The following is a 20526-nucleotide window of genomic DNA, read 5'->3' as shown; positions in this document are numbered from 1 at the left end:
CTCCCTCACATCTCACATTCAGTAAGTAGTAAAGCCCTGTTGATTCTACATCTACCCTCTCTCCATTTGCATGATTGCACCCCATTATACAAGGTCTTGTCACCTGCCTAGGCTATATTCCATTTGCCTCACGCTTCCGCTTTTGTTCTTTCAGCCCATTCTTTATAGTGCTGCCTAATTGTGCCTGTGTGACCTTCCTTATGCACAGATTTGTACATGTCTTTTCTCTCCTCAAAACCCTTTTGAGCCTCATTATTGCCTTTCCCCCTTTTTTTAAAATGGACTTTTATTGATTTTTTTGTTTTCACATTGATATTTCCTTCTGTATCACTTCCTCTCTCAGAGATCCATCACTTATAACAACAATTTTTTTTAAAAAGTGAAAGAGGAAGAAAAGAAAAAAAACATTTAGCAAAATCAGTCAATATTTGAAAATATCTCACAATATGTGCAATACTCCACACTCATTGACTAATCACCTCTGCAAAAGAATGAGAGAAGGTACCTTCTCACATCTTCTTTGGGTCTTCTTTGGATTGTTCTTTGTAATTTTCACATATTCATTCTATAGTTTTATGTTTGTTCTTTCCACTTACATTGTGGTAGTTATTGTTGTGTACAGTCAGTTCTGCAATAAGGTAACATTTATGTTCCTAAAAATCACTGTGCTCTACAGAATTGCATGATAAAAACCACAGGGCTCATAGGAAAAATGGTGCAAGGAACACAACACTCAAAAACTTTATCAGTGACACACAGAAAAGATAGGAACCTAATAAAAATGGCAGCACAGTTTTATATATGTAAAATGCTTAAGAAATGCATCAGTGCTGCAATAAATAGTAACACTGTCTCTGTGGCCTCCGGCTGATAAATTTGATGGCCAAGGACAAGAGGTCAGCCTAGGTGGACTGAATGGAAATCCCTCATAAGCAGGCACAAAATTCATGTTATGACAAAATCATTCCCTTAAATATCATTTGTATTGAAACAAATTCACGTTTTCAAAACAAGTGTTGTAGCAGAACTGACTATACTGTTTTCTTGGCTCTGTATCAGTTCATGAAAGTCTTTCTCTGTTTCTCTGTATTCATTGTTTCTCAAAGCATAGCAACATTCCATTACATTCATGTGCTACAATTTGTTTAGCTATTTCTCAATCAGTAGCTATCTGTTTTGTTTCTAGAACTTTTTGACCACAAAAACTGCTGCTATAAATATTTTGGTATATATGGGGACTTTTTTTTTAAAATCATTGATCTCTTTGGGCTATATGCCTAGCAGTGGAATCTCTAGGCCAAAGGATATGGATATTTTAGTCACTTTATCTGCCTAATTCCAAATCTTTATTGCTTTCTAAATAAAGCCCTGACACTTTAGGCATCATTTAAATTTTCTAACTTCTTGGCTCAGTATTCTCCTTTTATGTGTGTTGTGCTCTAGCCAGACATGCAAGCTGGACTGTTTGTCATTCCCTATACACATCTTACTTTGTTCCCTACATTTGAGAATGCCTCCTCCACCCCCATGTTGGCCTGTTGAAATTCTACCCATCTTTTAAAACCCTGATCAAATGCTATCTTTTCATGAAGTCTTTTTTCCACCCTCAGTCAATCTTTTCTCAGACCTCATATAACTGTTTGTATTTTATTGTCTGCTTATGCGCTCAAATCATTTCATATCAGTTAATGGTTTATGTATTGTATTTGGCTGTTAGATTGTGAGTTTGATATGGGAGCTTATTTTTATTAAGTTTTATTTTTAAGACTGTGCCTTATTTAATTTTTGTATATCTCCTAGGACCTATCGTACTACTCTCTACATAATGAATGCTTGGTGAAAATATTTGATGAAGTTTAGCAAAAAAAGAAATCTGGTTATGTGAGTTTAGATTAATAATAGTATAGTTTACTATAGTAGTTTGTATTAATATAAATAGTGATTCACTATATATATTTGACTTAGGCAGTTGATGTAAAAGAATCGGAGTTTAGTTTGAGACTCTTCTTTCTAGATTTTCTGTTCCTCAATGCTGTTGGAAAATGATAGGACCTTGTGAGAGTACAAAGATTATTCATGTGTATGTAGCTTGTTGTTATTTTGTTGATATATAATATTCACAAACATGTAAACAACTATGTTAGCTCACAGCAAATTGGCAAATCCTGAGTTCTCTGCCTCTTAGTGGTATGCATGGATTTGACATCTTTTAAACCAGAGGGTATATTTTTAATTCTGAGCTTTTGAAAGGGCAAATGTGCCCTTTTTCTGACGTACTCTGCAGTACATTAAGATAATTAATGAACGCTGCAGAACAAGTCTATTTTCTTTGCTATAGATGTTAACAACCCTGCTGTTTGCATTTCTTAAATATTTTTATTCTTCTAGTGATTACAAAATAGTTTACAAATATAAAGTACTATATAAAAGATAAGTAATGCCTTTAAAAATTAAAGTTGTCATGACCTATGAAAGTATATACATTCATAATTGTAAAAGAATCTTTAGCGTATAGTTGAATTTTTACCCAAAACACTACAATAGTAGGTAAAGTTCTGAGTATTTTTCAATTCTGTGGTCTTTGTGGAAGGACAAATGATCTAAAACAGGAATTTTTAACATTTTTTGTATGTTGTGGACCCTCTTGGTATTCTGTTGAAGCCTATGGACCCCTTCTCAGAATAATGTTTTTAGGGTAAAATAAATAGATTATAAAAGAAACCCATTTTATTGAAATGCAGTTATCAAAAAAATACATATTTTTTAAGTTCACAGACCCTAGGTTAAGACCTTCTTATGTAAAATAGTATTTTTGAACATTTAATTTCCAAGCTCTTGTGACAGCTTTCATTTTAAAAGTAGGCTAGGAAAAGTGATAATATTTTCATGTTTACAAAAGAGGTCTTGGTTAACAGATTTCTTTTGTTTCACCTGTTTCAGAAATCATCAGGTTCTCATTGAGCCATAGTTTATCTTTAAATCTAGCTACAAGGCTAGCTACAGGGGGAAATGAGGTGCTACCAGATGAGGAAGGATCAGAGCACCACTAGGAACAGAAGAGGACAGTGAGAAGAATGTTTACATATTAGCAGGGAGGGAAGAGGGTTTGCAAGATATTTGGGTCTAGCTTTGGAACTTCTATCTAGATGACCGTCTTTTCTTTCTTTAAGGGGTTTTGACATCTAGTTTGAAAAGAGAGATTTCTTTTTCCCCAAGAAGTTCCCAGTTTTCTCTGATTTTTCTGACTTTGGGCCAGTCATTCTCATTCTCTCTCCCTCTCCCTCTCCCTCTCCCTCTCCCTCTCCCTCTCCCTCTCCCTCTCTCTCTCTCTTTTAGTAGTTGGAAGCTTTATTTAACACAAATAAAAATGTGTGAAGTATTTTACTCATTTTCTTCACTCCTCAGTCTAGCATTTGGATTTGGTAATCTTGATGGCTGGCTGAGCTGCTCTCTTTCTGATCCTTGGAGGACACATTGTGAGCAATCTCAGCACAGTAAGATTTGTTGCACATCAGAAGCGCTTCTAGCTCTTTGACATTGTATACCAAAAACAGTCCACTCGGTAATATGCGTTTTGTCTTCTTAATGCTTCCATAACCAATATTGGGTGTCAAAATCTGGCTCTTGAATCTTTTCGCACCCTGTTGTCAATGTCTCTTGGTTTATTCCAGTTTCTCTTGATCTTGACATATCTGTCGCACTGGTGCCGGATAAACTTCTTGGTCCTTTTTTTGATGATTTTAGTCTTTATGAGAGGTCTGAGGACAGTCATGGGGCCAGTAGAGATAAAGTGGCCCCTCCATGGGAAGTGCCAACAGAAAGACCATTTTATCTCTTTTTGACATGAGATTGACAGTAACCATGGAACATTTTTAATATTTTATAATTTAAAAGATTTAAGATGCTCTTATTGAATATCTTTGACATTATTATCCCAAAAAAGAGGTAGTTTTATTTTAGATAAGAATGTTTTCAAAAAATGTATCATTTGGCAGGATGAAGAACAAGAAGATATTCCTGATTTGCCGGATCCAGATTTAGAAATGGGCATTTTACCCAAAGAAATCAGGAAACTGGTTGAGAGAAGAAAACAAGTCAAACAACTCATGAAACAGCAAGATTTAAATCCAGACCTCATTCTACAGGTACTGCTTTTCAGCAAGAAATATTTCAGCAAGTTCTCAGCTTAGCTTATGGAATTATAATGGTTTTAGGTATAAGAGTATTTTGAGTCTTAATCAACTTAGTATACGTGATGAAGTTGCCTGTTGACAAAGTCAAATGCAAGAATGAGCAGACAGGTTCCTGTAACTTCAAATGAAGATATCTCGACATTCCTTCTTTTGTGAAAGTGAGGTTGCTTGGCCGAGGTTGCTACCAGGCATCTAGGATTCTGTTGAATTTTGTGAGGCTTCTACTTGTTGATGCTTCTAGACAGTGGTGGGGAACTGAGTGGTTGAAAGTGTTAAAATTTTATATGTGTTATGTTGGAAGGCAATGGAAAGATGTCTGTCCACTTTTTATTGGTAACCCAAGATGTGAGCTAACATAGTTGCTTACGTAAGTGTTTGTGAATATTAGGTATCAACAACTTCTGATTTCTTTCTTTTTGGCCATGTTGCAACCTTGCAGTATGACATTAGACAGAAGGCTTTGAAACTCACAGCAAACAGTATGTACGGCTGTCTTGGATTTTCCTATAGCAGATTTTATGCCAAACCATTAGCTGCTTTGGTGACATATAAAGGAAGGGAGGTAAGTAATCTTAACATCTTTGAAAGTGGGAATTTTTCAACCATTCTTCTTATGGTCAAATATGAGAACAGTGTTCTTACATGTTTTGTTAATTTTTTTAATTGAATTGAATTGTGCAGCTTCAAGTTCCCATTAGAATAACTTCGAGATTTTAAGAAGGTTAGTGGGATTAAGAAACCATATGGAGTTATTACTGATTGCCAGACACTAAGAAGTTTAGGATAGGCATTCATTGAAGTATGAGCTTCATCTGCACTCATACGTTATACTGACTTTCATTAATTTCCCCCAGACATTAAAGGATTGTGGTTATTTTTTTTTTAAAGAAAATCTTAATGTTGGCTTGTAGAGATGCATTGGCTCAGTCTTAAGAAATATGAATAAGCGTGATGATGGGTCCTCTCTTGGGATACTGTGCTTGAAAGATACAGAGATCAAATGTTCAAACACATAGTAATAATCATCAGCTTACATATCTGTATCCTAGTTCTAGGTTAGGATGTACTTTAGAGAATTGCAGTTCTGAAATTTTCTTGCCTCTCAGTTCTAGACAGCCATCCCATCTTGTTTGGGTAGGATTGGGTACAATGCTTATCTGAAGATGTAAGCATTTCCTTAAAGATGATGATGGAAATGGGTGTTTTAGAGGCTTTTGGAAGGAGAGGATAATTTTGGTTTCTTATGTTAAGTTTAATTTAGAATTATTCAGATTTTATTTCTGTGCATGCATCCAGCAGCTCCTGATGGAATACCATCTTATTTTTGTATTTAGGAAATGCACTCACTATGCCCCAACTGGGTGATAATACATAGGTTGACTATTGAGATCGGATCAAGGTTACTCTTAAGTTTCTCATGAGAGGCAATAGTTGACAATTTACTCCCTTGGAGAGTGCTTCTTGCTGTTGGGAAATCCCCGTAGTTACATTTTCATCATTGGCTCAGAAACCTGCAAGCTGAACAGGGCACTGTAGGTAATGATAAGCCCCAAATCTGACCCGTGTTTCCCCCTCCCCCAAATGTATTATGTTTTAAGGACTGCATTTTTTATTGAGCTGGATTTAATAGGCAAGTTAACTGCAATTTTCATTTCTCCTAGAAAATAGAACAAAACCAAAACTCAAATTATTTAAAAAATGTATTTCTCCCTTTTCTCCTTCTTACCTCCCCTCTTGAAAAAGAGTCCAATAAAGAGGCCTCTAGAATATCTTCATCCCTAACCATTTTGTGACTCAAATCCTTGGGTTCTGGCTTCCCTTTTACCTGGGATTATTATGCCCACATCAGCAACTATTAGCAGGAGAAACTTGATTATAATTGTGGTTATTGGGAAATACCCAATTATAAATTTATTCAGTTTTAGCCCTGGAAACTTTGCCATAGGAGGGAGTATCATTTAAAATCACATATAACAAATATTAACTCAGTGTAATCCAATTATAGTTTTTGGTGATTTAATAAAAGCATCACATGCCAAAATGATTCTCTCTGATAATTTCTGCCTTTGGTTTTGGTAATGTTAAGTGGTAATATTAGACTGCTGATTAGAGATTTGTGATTTGAAAATTCTCTTAGGTTGTCATTAAAGGAAGGGAGAGCGTCACCAAATGCTAACCAGTTTGCATGTTTGGTTAAAATCTAATACCTTTGTAGTGAAACACACCTCTTTTTAAGGTACATACTCTTCAACAATATTTTTATTTGAAGAACAAAAAAGTTTTTCAATCTTAAAAGCGGTAATAGCATGAATTATTTCAAGGTTTACATTAAAATAAATTGGGAGAACACATTTTGGTATGTTATGATACCAGAATGACACTTTAGAGTGTAGAGTTTGCATTAAAATGCAACTTGACATTTACTCTGGAGGGCTAGAAATTTGTGTTCTTTTCAGTACTTCAGAGGCTATTTTATACATGCTCATTAATTTTATTAGAAAGATGCAGGTTTAGATTTAATGACCTAATAATTTCTGTAATCAGGTATGTTGTGGGCTTAATGGAGACTGCATAATTACTAATTGTACTTTTAAAGGTATGGTTATACTATAAAGGGCTGATGGTTTGTCAAATGGACATCAACATTACCTGTTTACAGGTATCATCCATCTTTCACCTTTTCTTGTTTATAATTTTGGTCTCTTAATAGTGTCTGGGGAATGTTGCATTTCCGTGAATTCGTGGGATATGGTATTTAAGAGAAAGAAGATCGGCTTTTCCAGTGAGACAAGAATGAAATCTTTCTTTAAAAAAAAAATCAAAATGCATCCTAGGTATCCAAACATAAGAAATTATGCATCTCTTCTTTCTTCTCAGAGAGAGTGAGTGGGTGCATGTCCCCATACTTTTAACAGCATGGATTTCACTTAGACATTCTTGTGCCATTAATGCAGGCTATCAATAGTGAAGTGACTAGTGTAGTAATTGAAGTTCTTGTTCACTAGATGGCGATAGATACCTTGTGATCATTAATCAATTAAAGTTTTTATTCTGTGAACAATAGTGACAGTCATTTAGTGACCATTTATGTGTCAAACGTCTTCCAGACTTTTTTTTAAAGATTTTTTTAATCTAACAAAGACAGTGACTAAAACTGGTCTGAAAAATTTCAGTCTTGTAATTATTGAATATTAAATAATAATGTGAACCTAAGGACTGAAATCGTTTCTGACTTTGGAAGACTTAAAAATCCTTAGTTACAAGTTTTATTGGGGCAAAAGCAGTTATTTTGATTTCATTATTAACTTAAATTCTCTTTTCAAGCTAAGTTATGCTTTAGATAGAATTTTGCAAACGCAGAATTGCCCTCATTAAAATAATTTCTTAATTTATTTTATTTATTTTGGATCGGCAAATCTGATCAGATACTTCTGAATAGTAGTAGACTGTTTAGGTGAAAAAATTCAAAATTTTAATGCCGTGTTTATATATCTGCACCCCAGTGTTTTGGCACTAAGGAATTTTGCTATACAATTGAAAATGTAGTCAGGAAAATTCTTTAATGTAGCATTAGTGTTTTGACTTAGAGCAGGAATTCTTAATCTGGAATATTTTTAATGTTTTTTTAAAAAAATTATTACCTGAATTCTAATATAACTGGTTTACTTTGGAATTTTATATATTGTATTTTGTATATTTAAAGACATTATTCTGAGAAGCGGGTCCATAGGCTTCAACAGACTGCTGAAGGCTTGCATAACATAAGAAAGATTAAGAGCCCTTGACTTAAAGGAATCAATAATCAACAGAACTGCAAGCCGTTTTTTTGTGTGGGGGGAGGGAGAGGAAGGTGACAGGGCTTTGATCTATACTTTCTGTTAGGTGTATTACCTTGGAAAATATTGATTCTTGGACTAGGGATCTGATTCTTAACAGCATTCTTTCAGTCAAAAAATATATCATAATATTCAAGTATAGAGTTCTGAAGCCAACTGACTTTGCATCTCATACATTTTCATTTTCTTTGCAGTTGCCTGAAATAAGTCTTTGCCAGTCTAGTTCTTGATTGTGTGCCTTTGTGCTGCTCGTAATGCAGCATGCATGTGGAAAAAATGCCCAGCTCATTGCGTGTAAAAACATTCAAAGATAGGCAGAGCTTCTTGAGCATTTTCTTGAGAGTGTTAAAGTAATTTAAAAGACATAGTAACAGGTGGATCTGACCACTGCTGTTAACTGTGGTTTAAAAAAAAAAGTGTTGGTGAGAAGCAACTTTTTTTATATATATGGAAACTGTGTGGTAAAGTAGAAAAGGCTGTGCGCTCAGAAATCAGAAGACTTAGTTTCTTTGTCAGTAAAATAAGGATAATAACATTTAGAGTGTATTATAGTGGATAGAGGAGGGGCTTTGGAGTTAGGAAGCCCTGTCTCTGGCACATACTAATTTTATGACTTTGAGCAATTCACTTAGCCTCTGAGTGCCCCAGGGAGAGACTATAAATTGTGAGATAATGATGATCTGCCTTGTAGGAGGGAAGTTTCCAACTCAGGGTTCACTATAGTGATGAAATCCAGGCTGTAGAGAGAGCTGACCCTAACTTACAGGGCTGTTGTGAAGAAAGTGCTTTGTAAGTTATAAAGTACTAGAGGTGTAAGGAGTTTTTTCTGTTGATGTGTAATAGAGGAGAGATGCCCATTTTGAAATTCAGAATCTTTTTCTTCTTTTGATATATTTTAGCACATATGTACTGGGATTAATTTATGAAAATAATTTAAAATTCTCTTCTTAGTGTTGCTGAGATAACATGATACATGTATAGTATGGTTTCCTTTGATACTTTTTTACTTTTTGAAGATTTTATAGCTCACTTTTGCTCTTTTGTATTTACCAGATTGACTTTCTTTTAATCAGAAAATAGGCTTTATTTCTGTTTTTAAATAGACATGTTTCTCTCCATGAAAAAACCCAAATTGTAGTTGGCTAGATAAATTTTAAGAGATCTGAACTATTTTTATGCCATTTTTAGTAGTCAAAGATTGACAAACATTTTTGGCTTCAGTTTTCATCTCTTTTTGCTATGCATTTTCAGTTTACCTTCAAATAAAGTGTCTTAAATATTATAGTTTCCAACTTCAATTGAACATGGAGGAAGTTGTAAATACCTAGCTCCCATTGCCTTCATAGTCTATTTTGAGTTCTGGGACTGCATCCTTACTTGTGAACTGCTGCCATGGCAGTGTCTCCACTTATGTATGGATAGATTGTGATGAGGTTCTCTTACCAGAGAATAAGTTTTGCATTGTGGATAAACTTGCATGTGAGGATAGTGAGGTCATAAATTAAATCTTTCAAGAAATGACTACAATACAGATGGTTTGTTTTTGTTCAGAGATGATTGTGATGGTAGTGGTAAGAAGTACACAGGTGAAGGTATCATAAGTGTAGGTCCTAGACTCTAGGAGAATTCATGGAATCATTAAATAGCAAGCTATATCATTTTTATCGTGGGGGTAGCTAAATGGTACAGTGGATAGAGCACTGGGCCTGGATACAGGAAGATCTGAATTCCAATCCAGCCGCATACACTTAACTTGCTGTGTGACCTTGGGCAGATAAGCTCTGTTTGCTCATCTGTAAAATGGGGGATAACACCACCTAACTGCTAGGATTGTTGTGAGGATCAAATGAGATGATAATTGTAAAGTGATTAGCACAGTGCCTGGCACGTAGTAAGTGCCATGTAAATGTTAGCTATTATTATCATAGTTGTTGTTATCATTATTGGAGAGGCCAATGATCTTACCTTTAGTTAGAAGCATAGAAATAGATGCATGTGCATAAAATATGCTATATCTTCATGACTTCTTAAAGTTGACAACATTAGTATGAGTCTTCAGTAAAGAAAACAGTCAGTGATTTTGTTTAGAATCTTTTTGTTTTTAAGCTGAAAGAGTACTTAAAAGATAATCTGTGTCATCTCCCACATTAAAGCTGAGGTCCCTGGTTAAAGTCACATGGATTCTAAGGGGCAGAGTTGGGATTCAGATACATAGCTTTTGATTTCAGTTCCACTGCTCTCTTTCCACTGCAGAGTTAATAGGGAAGGCCAGCATAACTAATACAAGTTATTACAGAATATTTAAAAAGAAAGGCATTTTTATTACTCTAAGTATCTAGATTTACTTTTTATACTTAAAAGTAATGATTTCATTTATTTCCAAATATTATATAATTGATACTTTTCATCCATTCAGGTTTGGATTTAAAGATAAAGCTAGTTATAATTAATGAGTTTTTTCTGTTTGGAAGCAGTTATACAAAGCACATTGGATACATAAAGTTTTGCAAAAATTAATTTTAATTCTCTTGAAAAACTATTAATGCAGTTCTTCATAACACAAATGAAAAAGGTTTAAATCTTCAAGTTCTAATACTTAGTATTAGAATTTTAAACAAAATGATAATTTGTCCTCTTCACCGTCTGTGTTTGTTTGTTTAATTTATAGGTTAAGTACATATTCTCATTTCTTTAATGACTTTTATGATCCTACCTGTAGTAAGGTTTCAGTGACTGGGTCTCAGGCTTTTATCTCTTGCGTGCACTATAGGCGTTCAATATCTTACAAAAATTAATGAAAGAGAATTTTAATCTTTAGGCTGTTTTCAAGTTGTCAAGAATAACTAAAAGACTTCTAGAGCAAGGAGAATTAAACTTTGAAACTTTACAGAACCCATTTTATGCCAAGCTTTCCTTTCTTTTTGTTTTCCTTTCTGCTTCACTTTTTTTGTGGTGGAGGAGTTTGGAAACTGAATATTTTCCCCTTGGAATACCATATGTTAACTTAGGCTGTTGGGAATGGAGCAGAGGATGGTGAAGTGAACCCTGACAGATTGACATTGTGTCAGAGCTGTTGAGCACTGTGGCAGATCAGGTCTTATCAGTGTGCTTCTGTTTTATATTAATTGAATCCAGGAAAACTTCTCTCTCCCAAACTCTTACCAGAACAAGTGACTTTCTGTTAAGCTAGAGTTCATTCTGTTTTCAGTCGGCATGTATATGAAAATTATATATAAATGCACTTTGGTGTGTGTTTCTTTTTCACAAGCAACGTGTTATTTGACAGGTGTTCTAAAGCTTCTAACATTGGCAGTGACCCAAGATAACTGAGCAATGATTTAGAAACTGTCCTTCCTTCCTTGTTAAGAGATTGGAGGTGGGGCCAGTGGGGAGTGTGAAATTATTAACTACTATTCACTAGTAGGCAGGTTGCATGAAAATCAGAATGAGAGCTAATTGCCTGAAACTTCAGACTATATGTACATGTAGCCTCCTGCCTGATAGCTCTCTGGAGGAAGGCAGAAAATCACATTGACTCCTCACCTTTCTCCCCCCCCCCCCATTTCTTTCATCCTTTTACAGAATGCATTGTCAGGAAGTAACAAAACATTGACTTCTGAATTGTCCTAAAGTGCATTTGGTTTGGGAGAATTGAATCACTGTTTTATAATTGTGGGTGATTAACCCAACCAATTAACAAGTAATTTGATGGGTTGCGAGTGCGAGTGCTCTCATGGGGGGGGTGGTTCAATGCTGTAGGAGATGGCTATCTTGAAGATGATTTTGGGGGGTGAGTTTGGGTACCTACAAAAGGATCATAAGCTGTATTTTAAAAAACTAAAATAACTTCTAATTGCTCTAGTAATGATTTATAATTGTGTATGCATCCTGGATAGAAAGCTGATTTTGGGGTAAGGTCTGAGTTTAAGTCCCACCTGTGACTAGTATGATACTGGGAAAGATATTTAACCTTTTAGTGCTCCAGGCATCTGGTATTTTACTCTCTTGAAGTTCCCTATCCCATAGGCTTGTACCAATATAAAAAAAGACAGGTTTGTGAACGAAATAAACCAAAGTGCTTTTTTATCTTGTGATTCTTACAAATAATAAACTCTTGGTTTGCAGTGTTTTGATATAAGAGACTGAAAGAACTCTCCATTTCATTTGTCATGCTGTATTGTTGATGTGTTACAAGGTTACTTGTTAGGACTGAGCCCTAGGTTGTCAGGAGTTATATCTGCCATGGAGCATTTAGCTTTGTGCACTTCTTGAGGTAATCTATTATTTGTTAAACCCTGGACCCCATTTTCCATGGGGTCAGAGAACCAATAAAAGGTACCACAAATACAAATGTAAAAAATATTTGATAAGTAGCCACTGAGTGTAGGGTATGGTGCTAGGAGAGGGGAGAGAGAGAGAGAGAGAGAGAGAGAGAGAGAGAGAGAGAGAGAGAGAGAGAGAGAATTTAGCTAAGACGTGGTCTTTGCTGTCATACCTTACTGTGTAGTAGTGCCATAAGACACCAAGATGATATAACAGAGTGCTTTGTTTGAGGGAAAGTAAGAAAAGGCTTCCTAGAGGAGGTACCAAAGGAAGGGAAGGAATTCAACAAGTGAAGGAGAAATTTAAGAGTTGGTTTCTTTTTCATGTTTTACCTGATTCTTTCTCTTTTCTCTGTTCCCAAGTGAGCTCTTCTTTCCTTGCTGTATCTTTTTGGAAAAACAGATCATCCTTTTGGTGAGCATCCTTGCTTGTTTATGGCCCTGTCCTCAGTCGCTTTAAGCCCACAGTTCTCTCACTGGCTCATACTTTGACTGACCAAAGACTTGTCTGGCTCACCTCACCATGATTTGTTTCTGTTCCTGCTATGATCTTAATTCATCATGCATTGGCTGACCATGGCTCTCATCTACTTCCGGAGTCCTTTCTGACTTCATTGTCACATCTTCAATTGTTGAACTCCTGAGCTTTTGATAATACTCATGCCAGCTTGTCTGCTGTAATTGAACCTGGGACATCTGGGTGTTTTCCCAGAAATTGACTATGGTCCTTTTATTTTTCAGGTAGTGCTGGCCTAGCAGACTATCTATCCTGCTGTCACCAGCTATACTTAAGGATTGTGTCAGCTGACCTTGCTCTTATTATTAAATTGCCTCTTCTGCCTGCTCCTTTAGGTTTGTATCAGTCTCATGGCCTGAGTTGCAGATGCTAGACCCCTCCTTGGTCCTCTCTGCGTAGGCCAATATGAAGTAGGGTCAGAACTAGGGCAGATCTGACAAGTGGGGACTTCAGCTAGAAGCAGCATGGCAGGGGAGAGGAGGTTTAAGTCAAGACCTGTGATCGGTTAGGACTAGCATTTTTCAGGATTGAAGTGATGATCTAAATCTGAAGGGAGGAGTTTAATCACAAAGGGCAGAGCCATCTACTAAATTCCTTTAACTTAAAATAAAAAGGAAAGTAAATATCTGTTGTTATTTGAGTAATCTGTTGGCTTAGGTAATAAAATGAGTGATATGAGGAATATTATAGCCTTAGAAGATAGCCTTAGAATGAAATTAAATCTAAATATTTTTGGTCTGAGGGTTTAAGGTGACTGTAAAAGTTATGAAAGTCTATGAGCCATGTATGAAAATCAGAATTACCCTGCACATAGTAAATCCTTAATAAGTGTTGAATTGAATTACTACTTAAGTGCAGTACTCCTCTTGAACCTTTTTTCTACCTGATCTGAGCTCAAGGGACTTGAGTGCTCCCTTCCTTAATATTGCCAATGTGTCCTTTAAAAAGTGTTCTTTCTCTTTTTTCAAATCTGTTGGCTTTCTTTAGGCCTGGGGCAGTTTATTGTGGGGAAGATGCTTATATTACTTTCTTTTTGTGCATCATGATTCTCAAGGTACCATGTGACCCTGTATCCGTTTGCCATTTTGGTAAATAATGTGTTAAATTACATCAGGCTGAGTTTAAATTGTGGGAGTTTGGGAGATGGGGGGGCAAGCTATGGAAGAATGATTTTATTTCATGTCTGTGTGTATGTTGGGAAGGTGCTTGATTTTATGCCAGGGATTCCTAAACCCGCTAGTAATAGTTTTAGAGATCTTGTTCCTTCTCTGAAAATTGGTGCCAATTTTGGGTCATGCAGCTGTCCCTGTTTGCTTTCAGTTATTAATTTTTGTGGTTGGAGTGATCCTTCCCCTCTTTTGAACTCTGGTGTATCCAAAAAAAAATTTTACCTCTGATAATGCCCTCTCTCTCAAGAAGTAAAACAAAGTAAAATGTAACTGAAAAGTGGTTCTGCCCTTGAGAAACTTATCAAGACCTGTGCCATGTTTATGTGGAGTCTGTAGAATTGTCCTTTTCAGGGGTGGGATTTGATCTCTATAACTTTTGACTTTGCTGCTTTACATATAAAGGAAGAGCTGCTTTCCTAAGACAGGTGACCTTTTCTTTTTTTTAATTATAAGAAGCTTATATGACACATAAACCAATTTTATGTCATAAATATGGAGTATTGATCGCTTGCCTGTATTTGTTTCTGATTTGTTTTTTGTGAAACTGCTGCTATAAACAAACACAGACTGCATTTTTTGACCGATGCAGTAGGGTGTGTCTTTGGACTGAATGGAGGCTTGGGAAACTTAATAAGCTAGGGAACTATAAATAGTGTACATTGTTCTTAGGATTTCGTCTAATGTTTCTTTGAACTTGCTGAAGGAGTAGGGTATATGTTCTATTTAAGTTGAGCCACATGACATGATGCTTTGGACAGCCGGCATTTGACTACAAAAAAATGTCAATGTCTTCTAGGAAGGTCCGGATATTGTGACCACTTGGTATGGGGCAGAAAAAAGAATTTGTTCCCAGAAGATTGGGCCTACGTGGTGAATATTTTCTTTAATTACTAGTTCCTGTATAATAGCCAGAAATGCTTCTGATAATAGCTACTGAGTATGTACCACAGCGGGGGAAAAGAGGATAAATGACATTGGCCATAACCTCAAGGGCATGGGCATAAACCTTAGGTAATGAATCAAATATAACATTAAGAAAACAGAAGGGAGAGGTCAGAGCAACTGTTTATTTACCAGTGAGCAAAGGGAGTGCTCATTTGTTCGTTAAAAAAATATTTCAGGACAGTTAACCGAGCATAATTTGTAGTAAAGAAATAAAACTCAGGAAAATCATGGCAGTGCAAAATAGATTGGTTTCGACAGCTATCAAGGAGAAAAAGTGGATGAAAAGTGCACATTGCTTAGATTATGTCACATAGCAGAATGGGCAGATTATTGAGTTTAGATCATCAGTTTATGTTTTGAACATTTGCCTCAGTGAGACATTGAGTTTGGTCCTTAATAGAATAAAAGGGAGATCAGATTGTATCATATTTAGGAGACTGCATAGTGCCTTTCAATGTTTCCAAACTCATCAGTTCCTCAGAAGCCTAACTTTTAAGCACTGGTGTTTTCCTGGTTATACTATATGACTTTAAGTCATGAAACCACATTGTTTAGATTATTCAAATTGCAGATTACTCAATGGTAGATATAAAATTGAAGCATATTACTAACAGCAACTTGATGGTCAGTGAAAATGTATTTACTACTTACTATGTAGGAGACCCTGTGCTGAGTGCTGGGGTTACAAAGAAAGGCAAAAACACAAGCCTTGCTTTCAAGGACCTCACATTTTAATGGGGGAGACAAGATGCAAATAACTACACACATACAGGATTTATTCAGGGTGAATGTTAGATAATCTCAAAAGGAAGGAAGGCGGTAGGAATGAGGGGATCATGAAAGGTCTCTTGCAGAATGTAGGATTCGAGCTAAGACTTGAAGGAAACTAGGGAAGGCAGGAGGTAGAGGTGAAGAAGGAGAGCATTCCACATGGTGGACAACTGGTGTACAGGTATAGAGATGGTATTGTATGGAAGAAGTAGTAAGAAGACCAGTGTACCTCTAGATGCTGGGGATTGAGGAAAAGGGGAGGGAGAATGTATAAAAAATGGTGTAAAGAGTATCAAGGATCTATAGGGGTGGGGAACCTGTGGCCTTGAGGCCACATGTGGCTCTCTGAATCTTCTAGTGTGGCCTTTTGACTGAGTCCAGCTTTTACAGAACAAATCCTTTTATTAAGGGGATTTGTTCTGTGAAGTTTGGATTCAGTTAAAGGGCTGCACTTGAGGACCTAGAGGGCCATGTGTGGCCTTGAGGCCACTTATTCCCCACTCCTGAAAAAGGTTGTGGGCTAAAGGGTATATCAAGAATATAAACTAAGTGCTATTATATTGATTGCCAGCAAGAAATGAAAAGAATCATAGGAAGGTATCTTTTGTGATTTATGAAAAAATATGGAAAGGAATAACACAGATTGAGAAGATGTGGAGGGGTTGCAGTTTTTGCATTAGAAGGGTGTCCCAACCAATGAAATCATGGAGCCATTCAAGTATTGAAACATGTTTTTGTGTCTGGTTCCAAGAAAGCTTTAGTGGTCCAAGGAGAAAACATGGAACAACCATCTTTTGCTTTTCTTCATTCCTAAATTGTCTTCTCAACCCTCCATTCTGTACCTTCTCTCTTCTTTCCTTAACCTCATTATTACAATACTTATCATTAACATAAACTTTTCTACTTTACTAAAGCTAATCTTTGCTCTTTTCCTCATGTTGTAATCACTCCCATTTGCTTTTGTAAATGTCATTTCTTCTATTCTCTACCAATAAAATCATCCCCCAAACTCACCAACCCCATGATGTCTATTCACATCTCTACCTAATCACTCATTGAGTACTTATTACTTCAATTTGTATTTCTTTTAATTTGTACTAATTGATATGTTGCTCTGTAAACATATTCATTTGTTTCATAAGCATGTGTTTTCAGTTTTCCTAAGCAGATTATAAAGCAAAGATTCTCTCTTTTGTATATGCTGATAGCATCTAGTACAGTGTATTTCCTTGTCAGAAAGGGTTTACTAGATAAGTATGTTGGAGAAATACTGTAAACATATAGTATACCTTGGTTTCAGCAAAGCATTTGATTAAAAGCCATGTTAGAAGCAAATCAGTGGAAGAAACAGAGGTTGGAAGATTTTTTTGTCTCCTGGAGGAAAGAAAATTTTTGAAGGACATGATTATGGTCTTCAGATATTTGAGATATTGTCACAGAGAGGAATAATTAGGCTTATTTTGCGTGGCCCTAAAGGGTAGAACTGGATCCCTGGGTGGAACTCAAAGGGATACAGATTTAGACTCAAAAGCCTAACAGTTCTATGGTACACACAGTCTTTGTTGGTAATATATTGTGGGATAGTTAGCCCTACCACTCATCTTTCTGCTGCACTTTGTGGAGCTCACAACCTTAATTCTTCAGAGACTATAGTATTCTTTGTTTTCTGCCAATTTAGTATTACCAGACGACTACTGATGTTTTTTAAACTGGCATTTTGTTTCAGTGAGAAGCTTAGGTTCATATAAAGCACTGAGCAATTTGCGAAATGCAGTCCACTTCATTCTCTTCCTCCGAGCCAATTTTTGGTCTGTCTGTAGTCTGCTCAAAACTGGTGGACCAGCATTTTGGACTCTCTGTACACCTGCATATTATAGTCAGGACAATAGTCATTCTTCATCCACTTGATTGTTCCTGAGTAGATAATTAGGCCAAGTGATTACAAATATCATTTAGAACTCTGCAGTTTCTTGGGGCTTGATGCAGTTAGCATGGTGTCATCTGTAAACAGGAACATCTGATAATCTATAAGGAATCTCTTCCTTGCATTTTTTTTCCCCATTCCCCAGATTTTGAATTTAGTTTTCAGCTTTTTGGAGATTGGCGAAAACTAATTTAACATATTACAGGTACAATAATTAGTAATAGAGTTGATTAGATTTGGAGAGTGATGGTGTCAAAAGTTAATGCTTAAGAATACGAAGTAAATTTTAAATAGAATATACTTCCTCTCCAGATTTATTGGTAGTTGATGACATGAGCCCACTTTTAATGATATTTTTTTAGTGAAAAAAACAATTGTCAGCAATGTTGATTTTTTTTCTCAAGTCTCTTATTTGGGTGTTTTATTTTCAAAGGCACTGTTTTCTAGGCATCTGAAAATATGGAATTAAATCTATTTGTTGGCAACCTGTAGGATTTTCTTTATGACAGGACTTTTAGTGGGTAGAAGCATTATACCAAAAACAGATATTAAGGATTGCCTGAACTCAGAGGTAGTAGGCATTTTTTTAAAAAATCTATCATTAGTTTGAACATCCCTTGAGTAATTGACATCACCAATTCTTCACAAGTTATCTTCAGGTTTTATCAAACTGCTTTTCTCTTCTTCATTATAAACTCTTGTTATGACCTTTTATTGCTGAAACACTGAATCCATAGACAAAAAAAGGATAGAGACCACTGCTGTGAAAGCAGATTTACACTTCCTGTCTTTTTTTCCCCCTGCTGTTCCATTATCATAAAACCTGAAATTGCTGTTGATGTCTCCAGGTTCTTGACTATTTGTTTTAATGCATATCATAGGATTTGGAGTAGGAAGGTACTTCAAAGATTATGTAGGTTAACTCTCCCACTTTTATAGGAGAAAGAATTGAGGACTTCAGAGGTAATGTGACTTGGCTAAGGTTGCTTAGTAGAAAGAGGAATCACACCCAGGCGTTTTGACTAGAAGTCCAATTAAAGTGCTATTTCTACTATGTCTTGCCATCGCATTTCCCTAATATGAATATATTTTGTTGGGAGGGAGGGAAAGGGGGGGAGAGAGAGAGAGAGAGAGAGAGAGAGAGAGAGAGAGAGAGAGAGAGAGAGAGAGAGAGAGAGAGAGAGAGAATGAGAGAGCAAAAAAAATCATTAAATTGTATGTAAACTTGTCTCTTTTCAAATTAGATATTTTAAAAACATATTAAGGGAACTTGACATAAAGAAACCCTACAGGAATAGTCATCTAATTAGACATGCAATTCTATACTAATGTGAACAATTATTCCTAATGTATCTGTTTTCCAGGTTTGGATTTCTTAGTGTGGTATACCTGATTGAACTATGACTTTGATTGTGTCTTGCAGTGGATTATGTGCTTAGAGATCTGATTTCTAACCTTCACCTCTGAATATCAAGTGGAAGACCAAACTGACCAGAATTCAGAACAGTGAATCTTTTCTAACCTTCTTCTAGGTGCTGCTTTTGCCTTAGGGGTCTTTATGCTCTTAACTACTGTCTTGATTTGGAACAGCTTTGACCTCATCCTTTTAGTAAGAAAACATGCAACTCCTGTGATTTATGAAAAAGTGTTAAGTGCCTACTGTGCTCTAGGGGAGATATTTCTTGCTGTCCCAAAGCTTCCAGTCTATTAATATCTAGTATCTACTAATCATCCTAGTTTCGTTCACATTTATTGTAGGTCCTTTATTGTACAGTTAGGCCTTTGAAGTATACTTTTTTTTTTGAACACAGATAATAGGGAATTTGAGTGGGTGTTCATTTCCTGATTAAAATTAGCATGGTGTGGTGGAAAGAGTACTGGTTTTGGAAGCAGAGGCCCCCAGTTCGAATTCTGAGTCACCTACACAACCTTGAACAAGTCAGTTAATGTCCTTTGGGTCTCAGTTTCTTCATCTGTAAAATAAGAGGGGAGAACTAATGACCTCTAAGGTTTCTTCTAGTTTTGAGTCTATGGTGCTGTGATAAAGTACATGTAAAGCATTTTGTAAATCTTCAAGTGCTATATTACTTAACTCTTACTAACGTCTTTTGAGATCGTCCTTTTCCATGGCTTAAGAAATGGAGCAAGAAAGAAAGAGGTTTGAGAGTAAAGGACAAGACAGAAGAAGACAGAAGGCTGATGATGAAGACTTGCCTTCCTCCATACTAGTGCTGTCTTTGTGGGGTGCATTAATGGTAATGGGAACAGTCATAATTGAGCCAGTGACATTAGGTCCTGGCATGGCACCACAGCACGCCTTTGAATAGTTAGCAGTAGGTGACACACCACTTTTTGAATGATGAAGGTCAGAAATTATTGGTCTTGAGCAGAATGAACAAATGCATTCAGAAAATGTATTCAGCAATCTGTGATTGATGAACAGAAACTAATGTTCGTGTAAGACAACCCATCCTCTAACTTTTATTTACCAATCGTAATGAAAGGAAAAAGTAGCCTATTTTTAAACTAAGGCTCCCATTATATGAATCAGGAAGATAATGAAATGGGACCTGATACAAAAGAGCAGAGTGATGCAAATTTGTGCACTAAAATTCTAAGACATTCACTGACTTTTTAGGATTCTGCACATTGAATATTAAGCTACTGAAGTGTTTGTTACCCGGAAACAGTGCTTCATTCTCTTATGTGTGGTGTAATGAAGTGAACCTGTGTTATAATTTGTTTCGTGTGAGGAGAGAGGATGAATTAATACACATTTTCTGCCTGTTTCCTATTTCTATTCTCAATCCCTCTCCCTCTTCTTGCTGAAGTCAGTAGGATAGGATATG

At 36.1% G+C, this 20526-nt stretch overlaps 1 protein-coding gene across 1 annotated transcript in view; it reads left to right on the top strand.

The window, feature by feature from the left end:
* POLA1 (DNA polymerase alpha 1, catalytic subunit) overlaps positions 1–20526 on the top strand; it is a 331346-nt gene that overhangs the window by 47512 nt on the left and 263308 nt on the right. The window contains 2 exon segments of the mRNA XM_020989869.2: positions 3996–4145; positions 4633–4755. Coding sequence (XP_020845528.1) covers positions 3996–4145; positions 4633–4755 — 273 coding nt within the window.

Source organism: Phascolarctos cinereus, unplaced genomic scaffold, assembly GCF_003287225.1.
Source record: "Phascolarctos cinereus isolate Bilbo 61053 unplaced genomic scaffold, phaCin_HiC Scaffold_726;HRSCAF=1367, whole genome shotgun sequence".
NCBI lineage: Eukaryota > Metazoa > Chordata > Mammalia > Diprotodontia > Phascolarctidae > Phascolarctos > Phascolarctos cinereus.
This window is presented reverse-complemented; position numbering and strand designations above follow the sequence as displayed.